This window comes from Phoenix dactylifera, chromosome 7 (genome assembly GCF_009389715.1).
Source record: "Phoenix dactylifera cultivar Barhee BC4 chromosome 7, palm_55x_up_171113_PBpolish2nd_filt_p, whole genome shotgun sequence".
Lineage (NCBI taxonomy): Eukaryota > Viridiplantae > Streptophyta > Magnoliopsida > Arecales > Arecaceae > Phoenix > Phoenix dactylifera.
In genome coordinates this window covers 3,614,745-3,632,311 of record NC_052398.1, presented here as the reverse complement: position 1 = coordinate 3,632,311, position 17,567 = coordinate 3,614,745, and the positions used below count along the sequence as shown (strand labels likewise).

The 17,567-nt window shown below is 38.0% G+C and overlaps 1 protein-coding gene across 10 annotated transcripts; it reads right to left on the bottom strand.

Annotated features, from left to right (window-relative positions):
* Nucleotides 1-591: 591 nt before the first annotated feature.
* On the bottom strand, nt 592-12,858 carry LOC103702352. 10 transcript variants are annotated; one of them, XM_026802707.2, is made up of 14 exons: nt 12,065-12,858; nt 11,793-11,973; nt 10,446-10,527; nt 10,226-10,329; nt 9,545-9,671; nt 9,366-9,460; nt 8,675-8,798; nt 4,214-4,294; nt 3,638-3,736; nt 3,303-3,488; nt 2,752-3,006; nt 2,608-2,679; nt 1,390-1,533; nt 592-1,085 (listed from the first exon to the last, which is right to left on the bottom strand). In XM_026802707.2, exons 2-14 carry the CDS (start codon nt 11,831-11,833, stop codon nt 888-890), a joined length of 1,608 nt encoding a protein of 535 aa, XP_026658508.1. In that variant the 5' UTR covers nt 11,834-11,973; nt 12,065-12,858; the 3' UTR covers nt 592-887. The 10 variants fall into 10 exon arrangements, with proteins under 10 accessions (XP_026658508.1, XP_008782972.1, XP_008782967.1 ...); XM_008784750.4 differs by having other exon boundaries at nt 9,545-9,591; nt 10,421-10,527; nt 12,068-12,858; XM_008784745.4 differs by having other exon boundaries at nt 12,068-12,858.
* Between the last annotated feature and the right edge of the window lie 4,709 nt (nt 12,859-17,567).

The following is a 17,567-nucleotide window of genomic DNA, read 5'->3' as shown; positions in this document are numbered from 1 at the left end:
AATCTCTCCCAAAAAATTGTACCATCTGAAGTTTTTTATTAAGTAAACAAAATTGTCGGTAACGGTGCTGTTATTTTCTTATCATCATTTGTCATTTTACATCAAAACAATATTATAATGGCCGCTTATTATTTTAAGCATAGCGACGATTGGTAACTGTTAAAGCGAGTGTCAGTTATATTGAGATGACACCATTACTGAGATTGCGTTTAGCAAAGGCAGAAAGCTTTATTTCCGCTACTCTTGTAATACCACCTACTTCTTTTTGTTTTGTTTTTTTTCGGTACAATATATACCACCTACTTAGGCACAGGATTCTACTATCTTATATAAATGAAACAATCACATCTAAATCAAGAAAGAATGAAAGAAAGAAATCAATCGTACTTGCTTATATGCTACTTTTTCTAATCTAAGTTTCCAACAATCAGAAATAAGGCGATGTAGTCTGAAACGGGTGCAAAAGCTGCTAATTTGCATGACTCAAACCTCATCTCATGGATAACAATCTTATGGATCACTCGGTGCTGGTCATAGATCATAAATTCAAACTTTACCTAACTCCTCTTCCAGATTGGGTCACAAACTTCCTGCCCGGCAAACTCAGGTCTGATTTGTCTTGATCTGAACCAGAAACAAAACTGCAAACACATTACATGGCATTTGTTTCAGCCTAACCGGCTGGCCTGATCCACCTTCAAGCCAGTAGGTTCAGGTCAAATCACTTTTCTCAGATTCAGTAGACTTGTTAACTAGATACAACTTACATTTTAAGTTACATTCACCGGTTAAAAAATAAAGGGAAACAATGGGGAGAGAAAGAGACGTATCAAAAACTTCACAGGGAATTACCATTTATGATACAAAGGGACGAAGTTTAAAGTAGTTTAAGATGATCGGTGTCGCTTGTGGTTGGCTCGACCCAGAAAGCAGAGTCGCAGGCGCTGGCTTAGTGTCTCCCACTTCTCCAGCTTCTCATGTTTTGGTTTCTTAGATATTGGGCTGCCCTTCTTCTCTTTTAGCTCAGCAGATGACTTCCCTTGTATCCGTCTCAGAGGCGTTGCGAGTGCCTTCAGTGTCATATGCTGACAAAAGAAACCATATCCTCAGTACTAAGGGTCAGATCTAAAAATTTAAGATGCAGTTGATTTTATAATATTAAATTTTATCCATAAAGTTGATTATATCTAAAATATCTAAAGCATCAAAAAGGTTGAACTTGCCATTGAATTTCAAAAAAGTGTTATTAAATAAAATTTAAAAAGAAAGTATTCAGAAGGGGATTTTGAACAGAATATGAGGAAAATGGCTTGTGTTTTATTTCCTTTGATGTAAGATGCCCAAAATGGTTGAAATTAATTTAAGAGCCATATTGGAAGGAAGAAGGACCTGGTTTTTGCTGTTCAAACTTCCAGTGCACTCTGCTGAGGATGATCCCTCACTTGCTCCCCCTAAAGATGAACACCTCCCCCAGCTCTCTCTGTTTGAGCTTGTATACGAGCAGCATTCATCATTCTGCTCGTTCAGTTTATCCTGGAAATGATAGCATATTTAGAAAAATAGGTGACTGTAACAAATTTGGCATTAGAAAATTTCTACAGAACTTGGAATACATACAGACATACATATGGATGACCATCTGTCTAGGTGTTTGGGCACATGATAAGTTTTGGCAAACAGTTAGAAGAAGGCTATCAGAAGGGTTTGAAAGTGCAAGATATTATATCCAAACATCTGTACTATTTATCAACAACAGCAAGATTGGGAGCAGAAATAGAAGACAAATGGATCAAAAGAGATGCAATCCATGTAAAAGAGAAGCAACATAATTAGGAAACTTCTGCAACTACACTGAAAAAGAATTCTGTTTGATGTAATAGACCATCGAAAAAAGCGCCTGTAATGTTACAGATGTCCAAAGATATTGAAATAAGAGTAAATATATGTATTCCCTTCAAAAGCACCCCGAAGTCAACCCTCCACCTTGCTTGGCTATAAACAAAAGATAACCAAAGACTAGGCTCGCCTGCAAAAGCTTCTACTCAAAAAAATAAATAAAATAAAATAAAATAAGAGTGTAGCTTTCCTCCAGCAGGCAAAATTCATTAAACCATAAAACAAATTGATAATTACTGCATCTGAATCCTCCCTAATCAGCAACCACACAGGTCAAAGAATAAAAGAAATAAATACAGACATATTCATTGTTCTCAAATAGTGATTTATTGATTTTTTAATTGGGAAAAAAAGAAAAAGGTGACAATTTATCACCCAAAGTCCAAAACAACAACTGATTTATTCCCTCTTGTTCTTTTTTTAATAAACATTCTTTCTTGTTCTTGACTACTTGTAAACAAACTGAAATCTGAGTCCCCAACTATCTCCTAGATCATATGCCATCATTTCTTTCCAGAAAACTAAACTTACAGTTTTGGGCATTCCAACATATAAATAACGATGTAAGACCAACAAGTAAATAATCAACTACAAACATCGCACACCAGTGGAATGCAGAGGATGCCAGTGAAAAGTACACTGTCGATAATTCAATAATAAAATGATTGCTAGCAATAACTATCTCTGAATAGCAAGGATATAGATAATTACCTGCGAATGGGATTGTTGCGCACTAGTCTCACCAATTCCAGTATCAGTATTCTCATGATCAAGGAAAAAATCCTGCATTAATGGCAAATAAGAATAGAATACCAATTTTGACTTGATGAAGAAAATCTGGGGCTTTCAGCTTACCAGCTCATTATTTAACGACATATTAGCTACACTTTCCGATAGCAATTCAACTACTGATTTTGTGGTTGAACCTATAATGCAACCGCATGATTGTTGAGGAACAGATAATAATACCAAGTGAAAGTTACATATCAATGCTATAGAAGTCAAGGAGATTGGTCCTGCACCATTTGGATTGCTAGGAGGAGCTGATGAGGAATTTGCTGCATTGGAGCGAGCAGCACGGAGACCAGTAATGATCTCGTACAATAAATTCTGCAGACAGTAACACAGTCAATATATTTGCAAACACCTAATTATACAATTCAATTGTACATCATTCACTATCAAAAACATGAGATTGGGAAAAGACCATAGCAGGTGACTTTATATCTCAAAGCTTATCACAATTAACTAACAGATACATGTCTTTTTTTTGTGAAAGAAACCAACAGATACATGCATAACTACAAATTTGATTTCCAACATTCAGTCTAGCGCAGAGCTTTAATCCCGTGCAGTTGTGCGACCTTTTAAGGAGTCATGTTAATATACAAGAATCTGGAAATCACCTCATCTGTACCAGCAGCAATCTTCAGACCTCCTAAACCATAGTACCTCTCCGGCTTAGTTGAGCATGTTATAGGGATTTGAGGGGGATGAAGGACATTGTAAAAGAAAATTGAAACAGAATCATAATAAAATTCTGGTCTAGGGGAGTTGTGATCACCCTCAAATCTGATAATATTCTTCTCTCCCTGCATAATAATCCGCAAATAGATAAATTGATTAACATGCACATTTTTATACAATATTCACATCCTACATTCAGAATATAACTGCAAGCTCTGTGGGATAAAACTGTCAAATCAAACTATTCTAATTCAAGTAGAGAATGATGCCTTACTGCATATGCCTGGTAAATAAGACCAGAATGATGTGGCTTAATAAATATGTCCTCAGAAGCATGCCCAAATAATGCTGGAATAAAGGTCTTTGGTGCAAACTGTAGACAAACAGAATGAACGTAGGTATTTAGTTGAACTTTGCAAACTATGGATCTAAATTTACTAGTACAGGCAGAAGATAATCCTATTGCACGAGTCCCACAACTCGGGAATAATACCATAAAAAAGATGTAGGAAGCAATTTAAGATTGTGCAATCAATAAGGGTTTACAATTAACAAGAGACAACCAGCCAATGAAAAATTATAATCAATAAGAGACAATTTATTCCTCCTCCACTCCCCCTCTAATATGGAGCCTGATGGGCTACAACACAGTTCAGACGAACTGAAACCTAATGAACACTTGCACTAGGCCAGATTTCAAGTTTATCAAAGAAACCACCATCTCTATGCAAGAAAGTAATATGTTTTTGTCTTTATTTTCTTTAATTTAAACTGTTGTGTGACATAACATGAATATTATAGGAAAAGTTGATTTTAGAAGGGAGTACAAAAAAACTCCATAAAACCAAACCTGCACAGTGTTCAGATCCATAATGTCAAATTTAGCCTTCTTCTGAATAACACGCCGCATGTACTGAACAGCCATTTTGACCTGATGGGGCAGACATTTCATATCAACGATCAAGATGCTGCAAGAATGTATAGAATTGCGTAGCTAACAAATACAAACACTATGAAAATAAGCATCAAATCATGGAAACTCAGATTCAGCATTAAGTATTATAACCTACACATAAAGTAAGACATCTATAGAAGTAGAATACTTCCTTAGATAATAGCTGTCATATTCATTGATTTTAATATATTATTAGTGAATTGAAAAATGGAAACTATGCTTCTATAAGCGTTAATAACTTCACAACCCTTGAAAGCTACCTATACTGAGAGAATTAAACAGAGATAACAGATGATCACATATAGAGCAGAGCATTTCGGCCATTCTATGCACCCTTAATGAGCCTCTTTTGGAAACAAAGATAGCAGCCAAACATCCGACAGCACAAAAAGATTATATATAGAATGTCTTCCACAATAAGTGTTCCATACAGACCATCCAATTCATGACATTCATATAGAACATGGAATATTGTGGTTAAAAGAAAAAACCACGGCGTGACTCACAAGCAGGGATTTTTTACTATTACTATATCATAGCAGTATTATTCATCACAAATTGAACATAAGTATTATTTTCTTAAAAAGAAAACCAGTAAAACCATGTAACTTATAGACACTCTGTAAGTTCATGCTACAACGTAGAGAATATAATCAAAGCTAAACCATAGCACATGCAGTGCACATGATTATTCAGCATATAACATTTGCAAACAAGTATGGCATGTGAAGGTTTTCACATGTTCACATGATGATATTAAAGATGACTTAGTCAGACACAAGGTATATCATACCATATCGGGCGATACGGAGCATACCATACTAGCCGGTACGAAGCATACCATACCGTAGTAATAATGAACTAGTACATGGTATGAAGGGTGTATCGATACTTAGTACACCGAACCAGCCCCCGTACCGGACATACTGATTAGTAACAGGGTAGCACCGATATGGAGCCGGGTATCAAGATGGCATACCTTGGTTGGACATGTACCAGTGGCAAATGTATCCAATTAACACTATAATGAGTACACGAATAAGAGTTACCCACATTAAGTTATGGTTTAACCAAACCTTTAAGTTAATTTAGCTCCAAAAATGTTTCAATTTATTTTTGGACCTGGTGGTTCTTCCATATAATCAGCACGTAGCAACAGGAAACTTCAGTTTACGGTAACATACCCGCTTCTAAAATTCCATAGAAACTTAAACCTGCACCCACTTCCTAACATGCCCCGGTCTTCACCCTTCTGGAAGCCTGACCACAGCCCTTGACCCACACAGCTTGGCCTCCAAACCAAGATCTAGCCATCAATACCCATTAATCAAAGATCTTTATATGTCCAAATATCTCATTTATTGATCTTAATTCATATTATCTCAGATACACCTGCTACAGATTTTAGGACAGTTGGCCTATCAATTCTCTATTTGTGGAATCACAGCCCTAGAGTATCACGCCACAACTGGAGACTACTGTAAAATTTAAAGGGCTCCACTCTAATCCCATGGAATGTAATTAAGAGGTCGTGTTTTCCAGATTCATTAACAGGTTATATATAGGATGAATACAAGGTCATCAATGTTATGATCAATTTGGCTACTTGGTCATATTTTTCACATTGATGAAGGTCACTTCACATACTAAACCTAGAATTTTATCTTTGTGCAGACAAAGATTTTAAGTTTCGTCTGAAACCAAAACTTTTTGACCAAGACTGATCCAATAGTGACCAAATATTTCAGTTGGTATCAGCCAGTTCGGCCGAAACAGACCAAAACTGCTGTTTTTTTAATGTTTAACAAGTACATATGTTTAATTTCCTGGCTACTTCTGGTAGGGCTGATACAATTCAAGACATGAACACATCATGTGAATTGTGTTTGATCATTACTGCCTCAACACAGGCACACATACCTTCAAATCACCATTTTTTTAAGCTAATACGGCATTGCAACATGTAGAGATTTGTGCATCTCTGATTTGAAAGTGGACTGTTTGGGGAGAGGGGAGACCTGTTATTATATTGCAAAATCTTGGGGGGAGGGGAGCATGAACAATTAGTGACATTACATCAGTGTTCCCAACTTGTCTCCTTTTGATCATGGAAAGTGGGGTGGGGGAAGATGGATTGAAATGTACTCAACCCTTTTTTTACCACCTCAAGAGTGATAGCAACTCAACAATCTTCTCGGTCCATTCTCTCCTTGTTGCTGACATTGCACCAGATTCACACAAATCAAGCAGCAGCACAGATAGAGATTCAAGAGGTAAAGAAATCTTATAGTTTTTAAAATATTTTTCTAAATAAATAAGCATGATATAATTCTATTTTTCTTTTCAAAAGAAAGCAATAAAAATTGGTATCTTCCTTTGATTATTTTTTTTCTCTTTTTTTGGATATAGTATGAAAGATAAAATGAAATAAAATGAAACAAGCATAAAATGGATCTTTTTTGTATAAATGAGTTATTAAATTGAAATATGTGTAGATGGGTCCTAGCTTAAAATAATCCAATACACAAATTAAAATCCTGGATAACTCAAAACATAATAAAATGATGTGAAATAACTTACTTTGAATTTACTTTTATGTTACTCTCTCTATTGTTTGGATTTTGTTCTAATTTTTGACCAAAAATTCAAAAATCAGAACAAACTGCCAATATTGAAACTGCAGCAAGGGGACCAAAGCCAAAAACTGGAACCAAGTTTAAAACCTTGATTCAAATACTTCCATTACGGGGGAACCATACAGTATGGCCTCCCGGGTGCATGCACTCAAATGAAATGGCCAATAAGGTCAAGGCTAGACCTTCGTACCCCACAATTAGCCTTACATAATATGTTGAGATGCCTTGGCCAAAATCTCTGCACCAGCCACAAATGGGTCGACAATAGGCTAAAGGCCAACTGTTCTCAAACTTTGATCGACCATCGTTCTGGTTGAGAAAGTCACCTACTTACAAATTGTAAAAGGCTTGTCATTTAGGTTAAACATTAGAAAACATCATATGGTTAAAACTGATGATCCATGGAAAGGGTTGCATTCACATAATTGTGCATAGAGACATGAGGATATCCACATATATTAGGTAAACTTTGACCATTATTAGCAATGTTTTAAGACCAGGGCAGGTCAACAGGATCAACCTGCCCACTTTGGACCTGGAAGACTGCATGGGCCTCGTCAAACCCAAATCCATATATCTGAAAACCCATTCAACCTGTTGACATGGGTCGTTCAACCCTTGACCAGCCCGGGTGATCCAGTTTCAACCCGCGTGGGTCAACCACTTCAAGGGCGCCGAATAAAAAAGAAATAAAAATATCATTATTTTACGCTTGAGGATTAGGATCTAATCTCAACTATTTAAAAACTTGTCCAAACTGAATTCCATTCATCATCATTGTCATCTTAAGTTACTTGTTCCGTATGTTTGGTAATAGATAATATTATATCTCCTTTTTCTTGGGCAAAAATAAGTGGTAAGATCCAGCCATTTTTATGGTATTAGATGTTACGTATGTAATAAAATTAAAATCACTGTATTTTTTTCCGTATCTGTTCATAATTTTGTGCTTTTAGAACACTTTTATTATTTTAAAGATGTACTTATTTTGTTTATTTTAGATGTTACAGGCCAATGGGTTGACCTCTGGTTGACCTACGATTGAACTATTGAGATGTGACCCAGACACCAAAACAAGATGGTATGCCAGCCAGGTTTCAGAACATTGATAATTAGAGTCAGAGTTAAATGCATGTTTAAAAGGGTCTACAAATTCCACTAGTTGAGGAAAAAGTGGAGGATAAGTAACTAATATAACCTGGACACAGTAGCAAAGGCCAACTAGGACACTGCTCATCAGAGTCCTGTTTTTGTGCCCAATGATCTGAAAACAAGGAACGCCAATGAAGACTATGCTAAAATTACATCGATCTGATACTACCCATCTTCGGGAAGTAGAGGCAACAACAATCAAAAGATGGCAGAAAACTTGTTGATAATGATTATTGATATATTCTTTAAAGTGATTTTGAGGTATGACCATAAAGAATATGAAACGAGTTTTAATATTACAGTCCCTTATTTGATCTGCAGCCACCATAGATTTTGCAAAAGCCAGGAGCTTCAGCTATTAGTCTTACAAGGACCCAGCACACAATGAAGCACTAATTCATTTAGAACGACATATAGAACTAGGGGTGTCTACATTAATATTATTTGTCACGTCAGAACAAAAATGATGGCTACAAATTTACTTTGTCAATCCATACAGCAGCTTACAAGAAATCTTTCTTTCTGGGTGGCAGGAAAAGAAAGGGTGGGGACAGGGGCTGCAGCATACCGTAAATTTGGGAAGCCGAATCTTGTAAACATCCCCAAGCTCCATCATTAGATCAAATAAATTAGAGAATGCACTATCCAGCACCATGCCAGCAATAGAGGGGTCTTCTGCACCATAAAGAAGGCTGCATTGCATTCACAAGAGTAAGGCTTCAATAGTAAGCAAGGATCTTCTGAAATCAAATTATCAGCCAGCAGTTTGCAGTCAGATATGATAATTTGAATGTCTTCTATGTAAGAAATTGGATCTGTTCAGAGATATAGGATGGGTATCATTGATGGCCTAATAACTTGAATTGATGGCAAAAATAAGTGGACTCCTACGTAGATTCACACCAAAACTAGAGTGTATGCAAATCATAATCCCACAAGGTTTCCTATAACTAACACAGAAAAGGAACAAAAAGAGTAAAAGGTTGAGCAAGTAAAAGATAAGTATTTTGAATTACAATCTTTATTACCCGAAGGGAACAATATTAAGTACAATTAATTTCAAAAGCCAGATATCTCTATCTTAAATGAACATAATTTACAAACTACAAACTACTCACCAAACAAAGCAATTACAATATCCGTAGCTCTGGATGAGATAATCCAGAAGATTGGCAGAGAAAGATTCACAAAAGCAGAAAGATACATAATAAATAATTTTAGCACTGATAAAATTAAAGGCCACCATATTAAGAATATACCTTGTGACAGCACCCATAGATCGTCCCCAAAGGCCTATACAAGAAACTTGCTTATTGCTCCGCAGGAACGAGACGACAATTCTGAGATCATCTTTCTGATGGTTAAGTCATTGATGGCAATGAATTGTTAGAACACTTGGTAAGCACAAGCTAGTAGGGATTGAAAGATATTAAGATACCTCATGCCAACCAAGGCTGACATAGTCACCACCAGATAGTCCCGAGCCTGAAAAGTCAAGAGTGAAGACTGTAATATTTGAAGGAAGAAGGATTACGGCGGCTTCATTTGCATCTGCTCTACATCCACTGCATTTGTTAATACCAAAGAAACAAGCACACTTCAGCATCTCAAAGGATAAAATTTCATCACGAAAGCAATGGACTAGTAACAGCAACGTCAAATAGACACAACCACCTTTGACCATACCAAAATTTGTACCCCTCATTGGTACAGACCCCACTGCAACAGATGATGTTGCAAGAGATGGCATTGTCAGTGAGCCAAAAAGAGGTGGCAGGCATGGATTTTGTCAGATGCAGATCACTTAAACATTCCTCTAACACTTACATGAAGCAACAATACATATTTAAAAATTCAAAAACCAAATAATTACGATATAACATCAGGGAATAAACACTCAAATAACAATTCAGCATTTTCCCTTTTCTTGTGCTTTTAAAACTCACAATTTTGACAATTTTTTCACCAAATTTGGTGCCAGAGATCTTAGCAAAGAATAGAATGCTTTTTCCTATTAAAAGAAAACGTAAATGCAGCACCAAGCAGGAGCACATTAGAGCAACAATACATGCAAGGTAAAAGCATATGGGGGCAAACAATGGCAAGAACAATCTCTGACCTGTTTCCATGGCAGTAAACGACACAGGGAAGAGCAGTGTTTTCTGGGATATCAGATGGAACATAGTGACTGCACTGCAAGGTGTGACCTCTTGCATTTGTAAGCTGTCAAATTTCGATAGAAGTCAAAATCAGCAAGTATTAGACATAGTTTCCATAAGCATCTCATCATGAACTGCAGAAAGACGGAAGAAACCTCGATAACTGATGTCCGTACTTGCCTCCAAGTCTAGACGTTTGAATTTTCTGCTTGCAAGAGTGAATTCTGATTCCCATAAATACTGGTCTGGGTCATATTCTGCCCTGTATATCACCATATCAAGAAGGATATAAGTAGTTGAAAAGCCAAAGCATTGTCCAACAATAGTCACATTCCAAACAAACATGCAACATTCAAAGTATGGTAAATGTGAGAATACGTCAATACGGTTTGACTGCATTTGCTGATTTGCATTGAAAAAATATTTATAGTATCATGGAAGCAGAAATATTATTGATAAACACCACTGTTACTATTTAGTACTTGCTTCTTAATACAGAATATGCTATCTATGCAGTAGTGATAACGAAGGAGACGAAGAAAATAATGAAAATCTTTGGACAAGAAATGGTTACAGATTGTTTGTTTTTTTTTTTTTTTGCTGGAACAGGTGATTCATACCTGACGAGTACAAATGCACCCAATAAAATCAGAAAATAGAAAATCTCGGAGCGCACAGGGCAGCTCTCCATCCCCAGCCCACAAGGTACTACCAGCATGGCTGGCCACATAGACGGCCACCCAATCCGCAGCTCCATTAGCTTCACGGAATACATGCTTGGCCTGAAAGGCCCCCTATCTCTCGTCATGGCCCAGATGTCTCAAAGCAGAGGGTAGTCGCCGTCGGTACCCCTCGAACCACCCCGGATCCAGCTAATAACCGTGGCCGAGTCACCCTCCAGGATGACTAAGCGGGCTCGCAACCCTAGTCAGGCATGTCGAAGGCCTGCCCAAGCAGCCCTCAACTTTGCATCGGGAATCGAGACGTTGAATAGCTGACAGTCACCTGCTGCCACCACCCTGGCATCTCTGATAACAAACCCCGCACCTCCTCTCGTACCTCCGTCCGAGACAGACCCATCAAAGTTGACCTTAAGGAAGCTCGAAGGTGGAGGCTCCTAGGTGAAGAAATAATGAAAGTGTACCTCCCAAAATTGGAGAATTATAGCTGTTCATAATACTTCTCACAAGCATGGCGCAAGCAAGACTCTAGTATAGAAATCAGTCTCTTTAAGAGAGAGAGAGAGAGAGAGAGAGAGAGAGAGAGAGAGGATAAAATAAGCTCTTACAATGCATCCAAATGTAGCATTCGTACAATTAGTTAATAAAATTACTTAACAAGCTCAACTAACACACACACGTGTGTGTGTGCTTGTGTGTGTGCACGGACATACACAAATGGATATAGACATAGACATGTAAGTAGAAAAGTCCAGTAAGCTGAAAGAGTCAGGAAGTTAAAAGATCAAATTATGGCAAGAAATAAAAGGTACTACAGATTAATCAAGAGAAAGTTCTAGAAATATACCTAGGAGGTCGAATCACAAAATTGACAAATTGATCGATCATTTCCCTTCCTTGTACTCCTCAGAGCTACTCCATCTTTCACCTTGAGGTATTGAAAAAAGTGGACTCTGATAACATCAAGATATCAACTGTCTCCGTTTCCAAAATCCACTGGCTCTGCCGATAATTCCAAGACTACACGACTGCAGGACCCAACAAAATTAAAGCCATAAAAACGTATTAAACCAGAAGGTCTGAATTTTTTCCAAATATTCCATCAAAGAAAGAACCGACCACCTAATTAAGACAGATGGAAAAGATTCGTCTGATCTCCCAACTTTCAAGCTCAACATCAACACCAGACCTTGAAATCTTGGAACTCCAGGGGAACAGAGAGACTCTCCCCAAACTTCACGCGCTCCGTGTCCAAAATAATCAAGAACTCATACCGTTTGAAAGAAAGATCGACAGGAAGATAGGATCAGAACTCAAAACTTATTGCCGATGTGATGATACAGATAGCAACAAAACTCATTCAAGTTTGAGATGTAAGGGCTCAAAGATCCAGAGATTCTGCTTTGTTATGCTAAAACCTCACAAATCATCACAAAGATATTCTTGAAACTCCACCTTGATCCCCCCCACTCTTCAATATCTATCGGCTCATACGGAGCTGGATTCACAGATCAAATCACCGTGAACACGCCTCCGAGGTCCAACCACCTCAAACTTCCTAGAGATCCGCACCCAAACCAAGAAACCCCTAAAAACCCCAGCCATTACCTAAAATCTCGAAGCGAGGACCGAATTCCGCCCACCCAGCCCGCGCCAGCTCAATCCTTCGCCGTTTCCGCAGATCCGAGGCTCGTGGCACTCCCCAAGACCTACGGAATCGATCGAATCGGAGGAGGAACCCTACAAAACTCCACGGGGGGCAGCAATTCGCGGGCTCCGACGCATCCGAGGAGCAGGTGGGCGGGAGGAAACCTGTGGGCGAAATCGGGGCGGAGGACACCACTTCTCCGTTGGGGCGAAAGGCCGTGGCCCGGCAAGAAGGACGTTGCACGGGAAAAAGAAAGAGGGGTAGAACTTAGCTTTTTTTAAATAGATAAATATTTTTTTTCTTACGGTGGAGAAGAGCGCCGGCTTTATTTTTATTTCGGGAAATTAGTTAACTCGCCAACTTAAAACACCCAATCCGCACAACACCGTGTCTCCCGCATAATTGGTAAGAGATGATGCCTTTTCCGGGTGTCAACCGTTAAGAAGCGGGTGTCGTCAAGCTTCACCGTTACTTTCCCCTGGCTACCCACCAAGCTGTGCTTCTTTTTGGCCTCAAGCAATGCATGGAACCGCAAAATGCCCGAAAACAACCAATTCTCTCCGTACTTTTTGGCCAATTATGCCCTCTATTTTACGACGTCACCATAAAAATGCCCATGGCCTCGGAATTCGTATAAGCGAAGCTACCATCTTATCTTTTGGATAGGCCCTACGTTGTTACAAACAATTAGAGCGAATCTTATTCATAATTTATATAGACTACAAGACACTACAGCATAGATCTCTTAAAGCTGACCACGAGCCAATCATGATATTATGATTAGATTTGAACTCTTAATCTAACAAGCATATTAGGACTTAAATGAGAAGAGTATGTGAGAATCCATGCAGATGTATATTTAGTCCTATATTGATTATTTGCTGAATAGATTTTGAATATTTATATAAAATTAAGGAATCCAAATAATACTTTCGGACTAGTTATTTTGGATGAACTCCTGAATTATTACAAATAGTATAATAGTGATCCTTTCCTCGAAGGGTTTCAAAGGACTTGAAGAGTATTTTGGTAAATTGGTCTTAAAGAGATATTAGTGGTTACCAGGGCATTTATTAAAGGCTTCAGAATTCATAACGAGGTAGGTAGTGTGATGACCACCTTTAATTATTAATTGAAGCAGCCACTTGTATCAATAGATCTAATTATTATTATTTTTCAGATAAAAAAAGGGAAGAGGGGGTGAGAAGAACTTCACCAGCGTAACAACCCCCACTAGGCCCCTTTTCCGGCTGGAGAATATTCGATGCGGGTAGACGAAATGACCCTCCTTACTTATACTCTTTCAATTTGCGGGTCACCCCACGTGTGAGTACGTCACCCCAGCACCATCTTCAGTACCAGTGGATCAAATGGCAACTCTACCGGATAAACCAGGCAGAGGGCATTCGGTCTCCATATTTAATCGACGTCCGTGTATTTCGAATCTATGCCACTCCGATGGAATCAAAGCTCCGTTTCCACCCGTGTTGCCACCTTGGTGGTTAGATCTAATTATTTACCAAGTATTTTCGTTATTTACGAGAGATGCCACCATGGATCTTTGGGTTATCAAAGCAGAGGGCTAGTTTTGTAATTAAGAGCAAAAGATGGCTCATTCAGTCATTCGGTAGACGAGGAGAGGCAGATTGGTCCATCGCCAGTCGCGTAGGTGGACTTCGGTCCAAAGCCGGACGGGTCTCCCCCGTCAACGTCAATGATTGATTGGAGGTAGGTATACTTTTTAGCTGGTCCAGATCCTGATGGACCCATCCAACCGCAAAATAACGCGTACATATGCATGTGTATTGCACCCTCTTTTTTTTTTTTTTTTGTCTGTCTATGTGTGTTGCCCCGTGATTGGACTGGTCTATCAGCTGAGCCATGAACCTGGTCTAACCAATAACCACTCCACCTAGGCTGCGAATGGTGACAAAGGTTCTCCACATGGCATGCCGCGTACGTCAGGGCATGTTGGCATGTGATTGAACGGTCTTGATTGCGACGGGGCATGACCATGATGGGGATCATTAGGATATTCCCTTTGGAAGAGGTTCGCCATTGCCATCGAGAGCGTGGAGAATGGCGAGGATAAGAGGCAGGGTGGCTTGGGGTCTCACTCAAGAGAAACTAAGGGGTTGGGCCCTTTCATCTTTGAACTAATGGCCGCATCGTTAGCTTTCTGTACAAATGATGCTTTTGAGGGATTCTCGAATACCACATAGCAGTGCACCACACCGATGATTCTATTCATGAAACGCTCATTTTGATGCATCGCTATAAAAATGGATGGCTGTAATTGGCATGGTGCACGTAGTGTAGGATATATATATACACACATACACCATTGAAATGATGACTTCTAGTGTTGCCAAGTTTGAAGGGCGGAATGCTAACGAACCAGGGCTATAGCATCTGTTTATCCTAAACTTTCTAAAGAAGATGCGGAGAAAGGAGGAGTCGGAGCTTATCAACCATGGAAATGTCCTATTTTGGCGCCCCTGACTTATCATATATATATGTATGTATGTATGTATGTATGTATATGTGTGTGCGTGCACGTGTAACCAAACCATTTTTTTGAGAATATAATAAAATATATTTTCGTGCTTTAAATATTTTTTTTATGAAATAGGGATCGCTTCATTATTGAGATGCATGTACACGAAACTCGGAAAGGATGGTGGGTTTTGTCAATTAAACCATCGTGTCAAGAGACCAGGCAACCACAAAGACGCTTGATGAATGTGGTGGTCGTCGTATGAAAACTTGATACGCTCTTTGTGTACAAACAATCCTCTGACGTTTGAATTGCAAGAGACTTGATAGAACAATTCAACTTGAGTCACTATAAGATCACACCAAGTAATCTAGCCTGAATTGCTGCAATAAAGTGGGACGCCGTGTGATCTCATGGCCAGAATCAGCGTGTCTAAACTCTTCCTCGAGTCCTGGAAGATGTTTGAAGAATCTTTTACATGTTTATTACCTTTAGTAGGTTCATGTCAAGCCTATTTGTTGTCCACATCTTTCTTAAGATGATACTTAGCAAAAAAGGTGATAACTCATTACAACGTTTAATCAATCCTTTTATTAAGCATTCTCAGCTTTGAGCTATGTCTTGTATTTGACCCCATCTTTAACTCAAAAGTCCTAGATGATGACAAATTTTGTTCGACAATTTTTAAGAGAGAAAAAAAGACAAAAAATGATGGAGTTGACATTTCTATTAATGCATGGGAATGTAGATTTAAAGAACTTATATTTCTATGAAAGGTGACATATGACATTTTAATTTCACCGGTAACGCATGTTAGTTTCGATAGTTATAACCTCTATTATGTTCCAAAAATAATTCCTATGAAAGTAATTAATGGCATTGATTACTGAAATCTTGGTGATGGGTGATTTAGTAAGAAATCTTGAAGACAAGCTAGCTCAATGTAGAAAATGATGCCACATGAGTTTACTATCACGTAGTAACACGGTTGCGCAATTTCGATACTTAATACAGCAAAAAGCAAGCATTGAAGGGCACCCTATAAGCTTGTAGTAAGTGCCTACAACTTGGATATACAATAGAAGTTAATAAAGCATGCAGGCACTATAAATATAACAAGCTACTTTTTGGAGGATATTGAATCCTCTCTATATACTTGCAGTACATTGATATAACTTGGATAAATGATAGATTTTATTATAATAATGAAGTATCTAGATAATATTATCTTTTCATTTAAAATCAATCTCTCCAATGAACTGGATGAAGAAAGTTTGCCACGTAGCAGTTCTAGGAATTTTCTGCAGCCTTTATATTAGAGGACACACTCAACTAGGTATGGATAAGTCTCCTTGATGTTGCCTTAAGTAGGATTGCAACCCAGGCTAATTAGGCCAAAATGAGGATTAATTCCAATCCACCTTGCATTGGGTTGGATTTCTTTCATTCAACCAACATTATCCCATCTTAAGCTAAATTCGAGCTAGGTCAATGTGCATATGCCTAGCTACTTAGACTTTGAACTATGAAGTGTTTTAAAGCATTGAATCAAATATTTCGAGTAATATCTCATAAACAATAGTGAAGGTAGCAACACAAGAAAAAGTATTCATTATTGGAATTAATTATAGATGAATCATAAAGCATGGTGCCAAGGTCAAATATACATGCATTGCACACTTCTCCACTTAATGTCCCAACACATGCAAATTGGATGCATGGTCTGCTATGAGAGGGGGGGTGTGAGGCCTATACTTCTGTTATGTTTATGTGTATATAAGTATCACTAAAATGATATGCGCGTATAAATCAAAAAATTGAATACGCCTCTATCTTCAAATGACATTCTCCAAACAAAATGCATTATTATCATATCATCTTGCCATTGTATTTTTAATTTTTTTCTTATGCACTCTTTTATGAGGTGTTTAATTATCTATTCGGTTTTTGAGAATGTAAATATACACACCACTAGCATGAAAATTTATATATTTTTAATTTCTTAAAATATACGATTAAGGGCAAAATAGCTAATGCATAAATTGAGTTGCCTTTTAGTCTAGGCAAAGCATGATAGATTAGAAAAAAAATGTGAGAAATAAAGATTTACGCTTCTAGAGGTGCAGATAATAATTTTTGAAGGATAATTTGTAGACATCTAGGGTTTGTTTGGTTTTTTTTTGTTAGAAAATAAAAATAAAAAATAAAATTTTTTAATGCATATTGTTCTTTTATGTTTGTCAAAAATTTTTTTTTAACAAATACATATGAAACTTGTTTTTGTTTGTATTTTTTAAGGTGAATTTTGATGGCAGCACTGCTGAGCGTGATGGGAGAAAGGTGTGGGCTTTGTCATCAAAGATCACTGCTCTAGGTTTGTGGCAGCTAGCGGATAATGGATTTTCGACACTTCTATCATTGGAGCGGAGCTGCGGGCGGCATGAGAGGGTATCTCCAATACGAGGCACGCTCTAAAT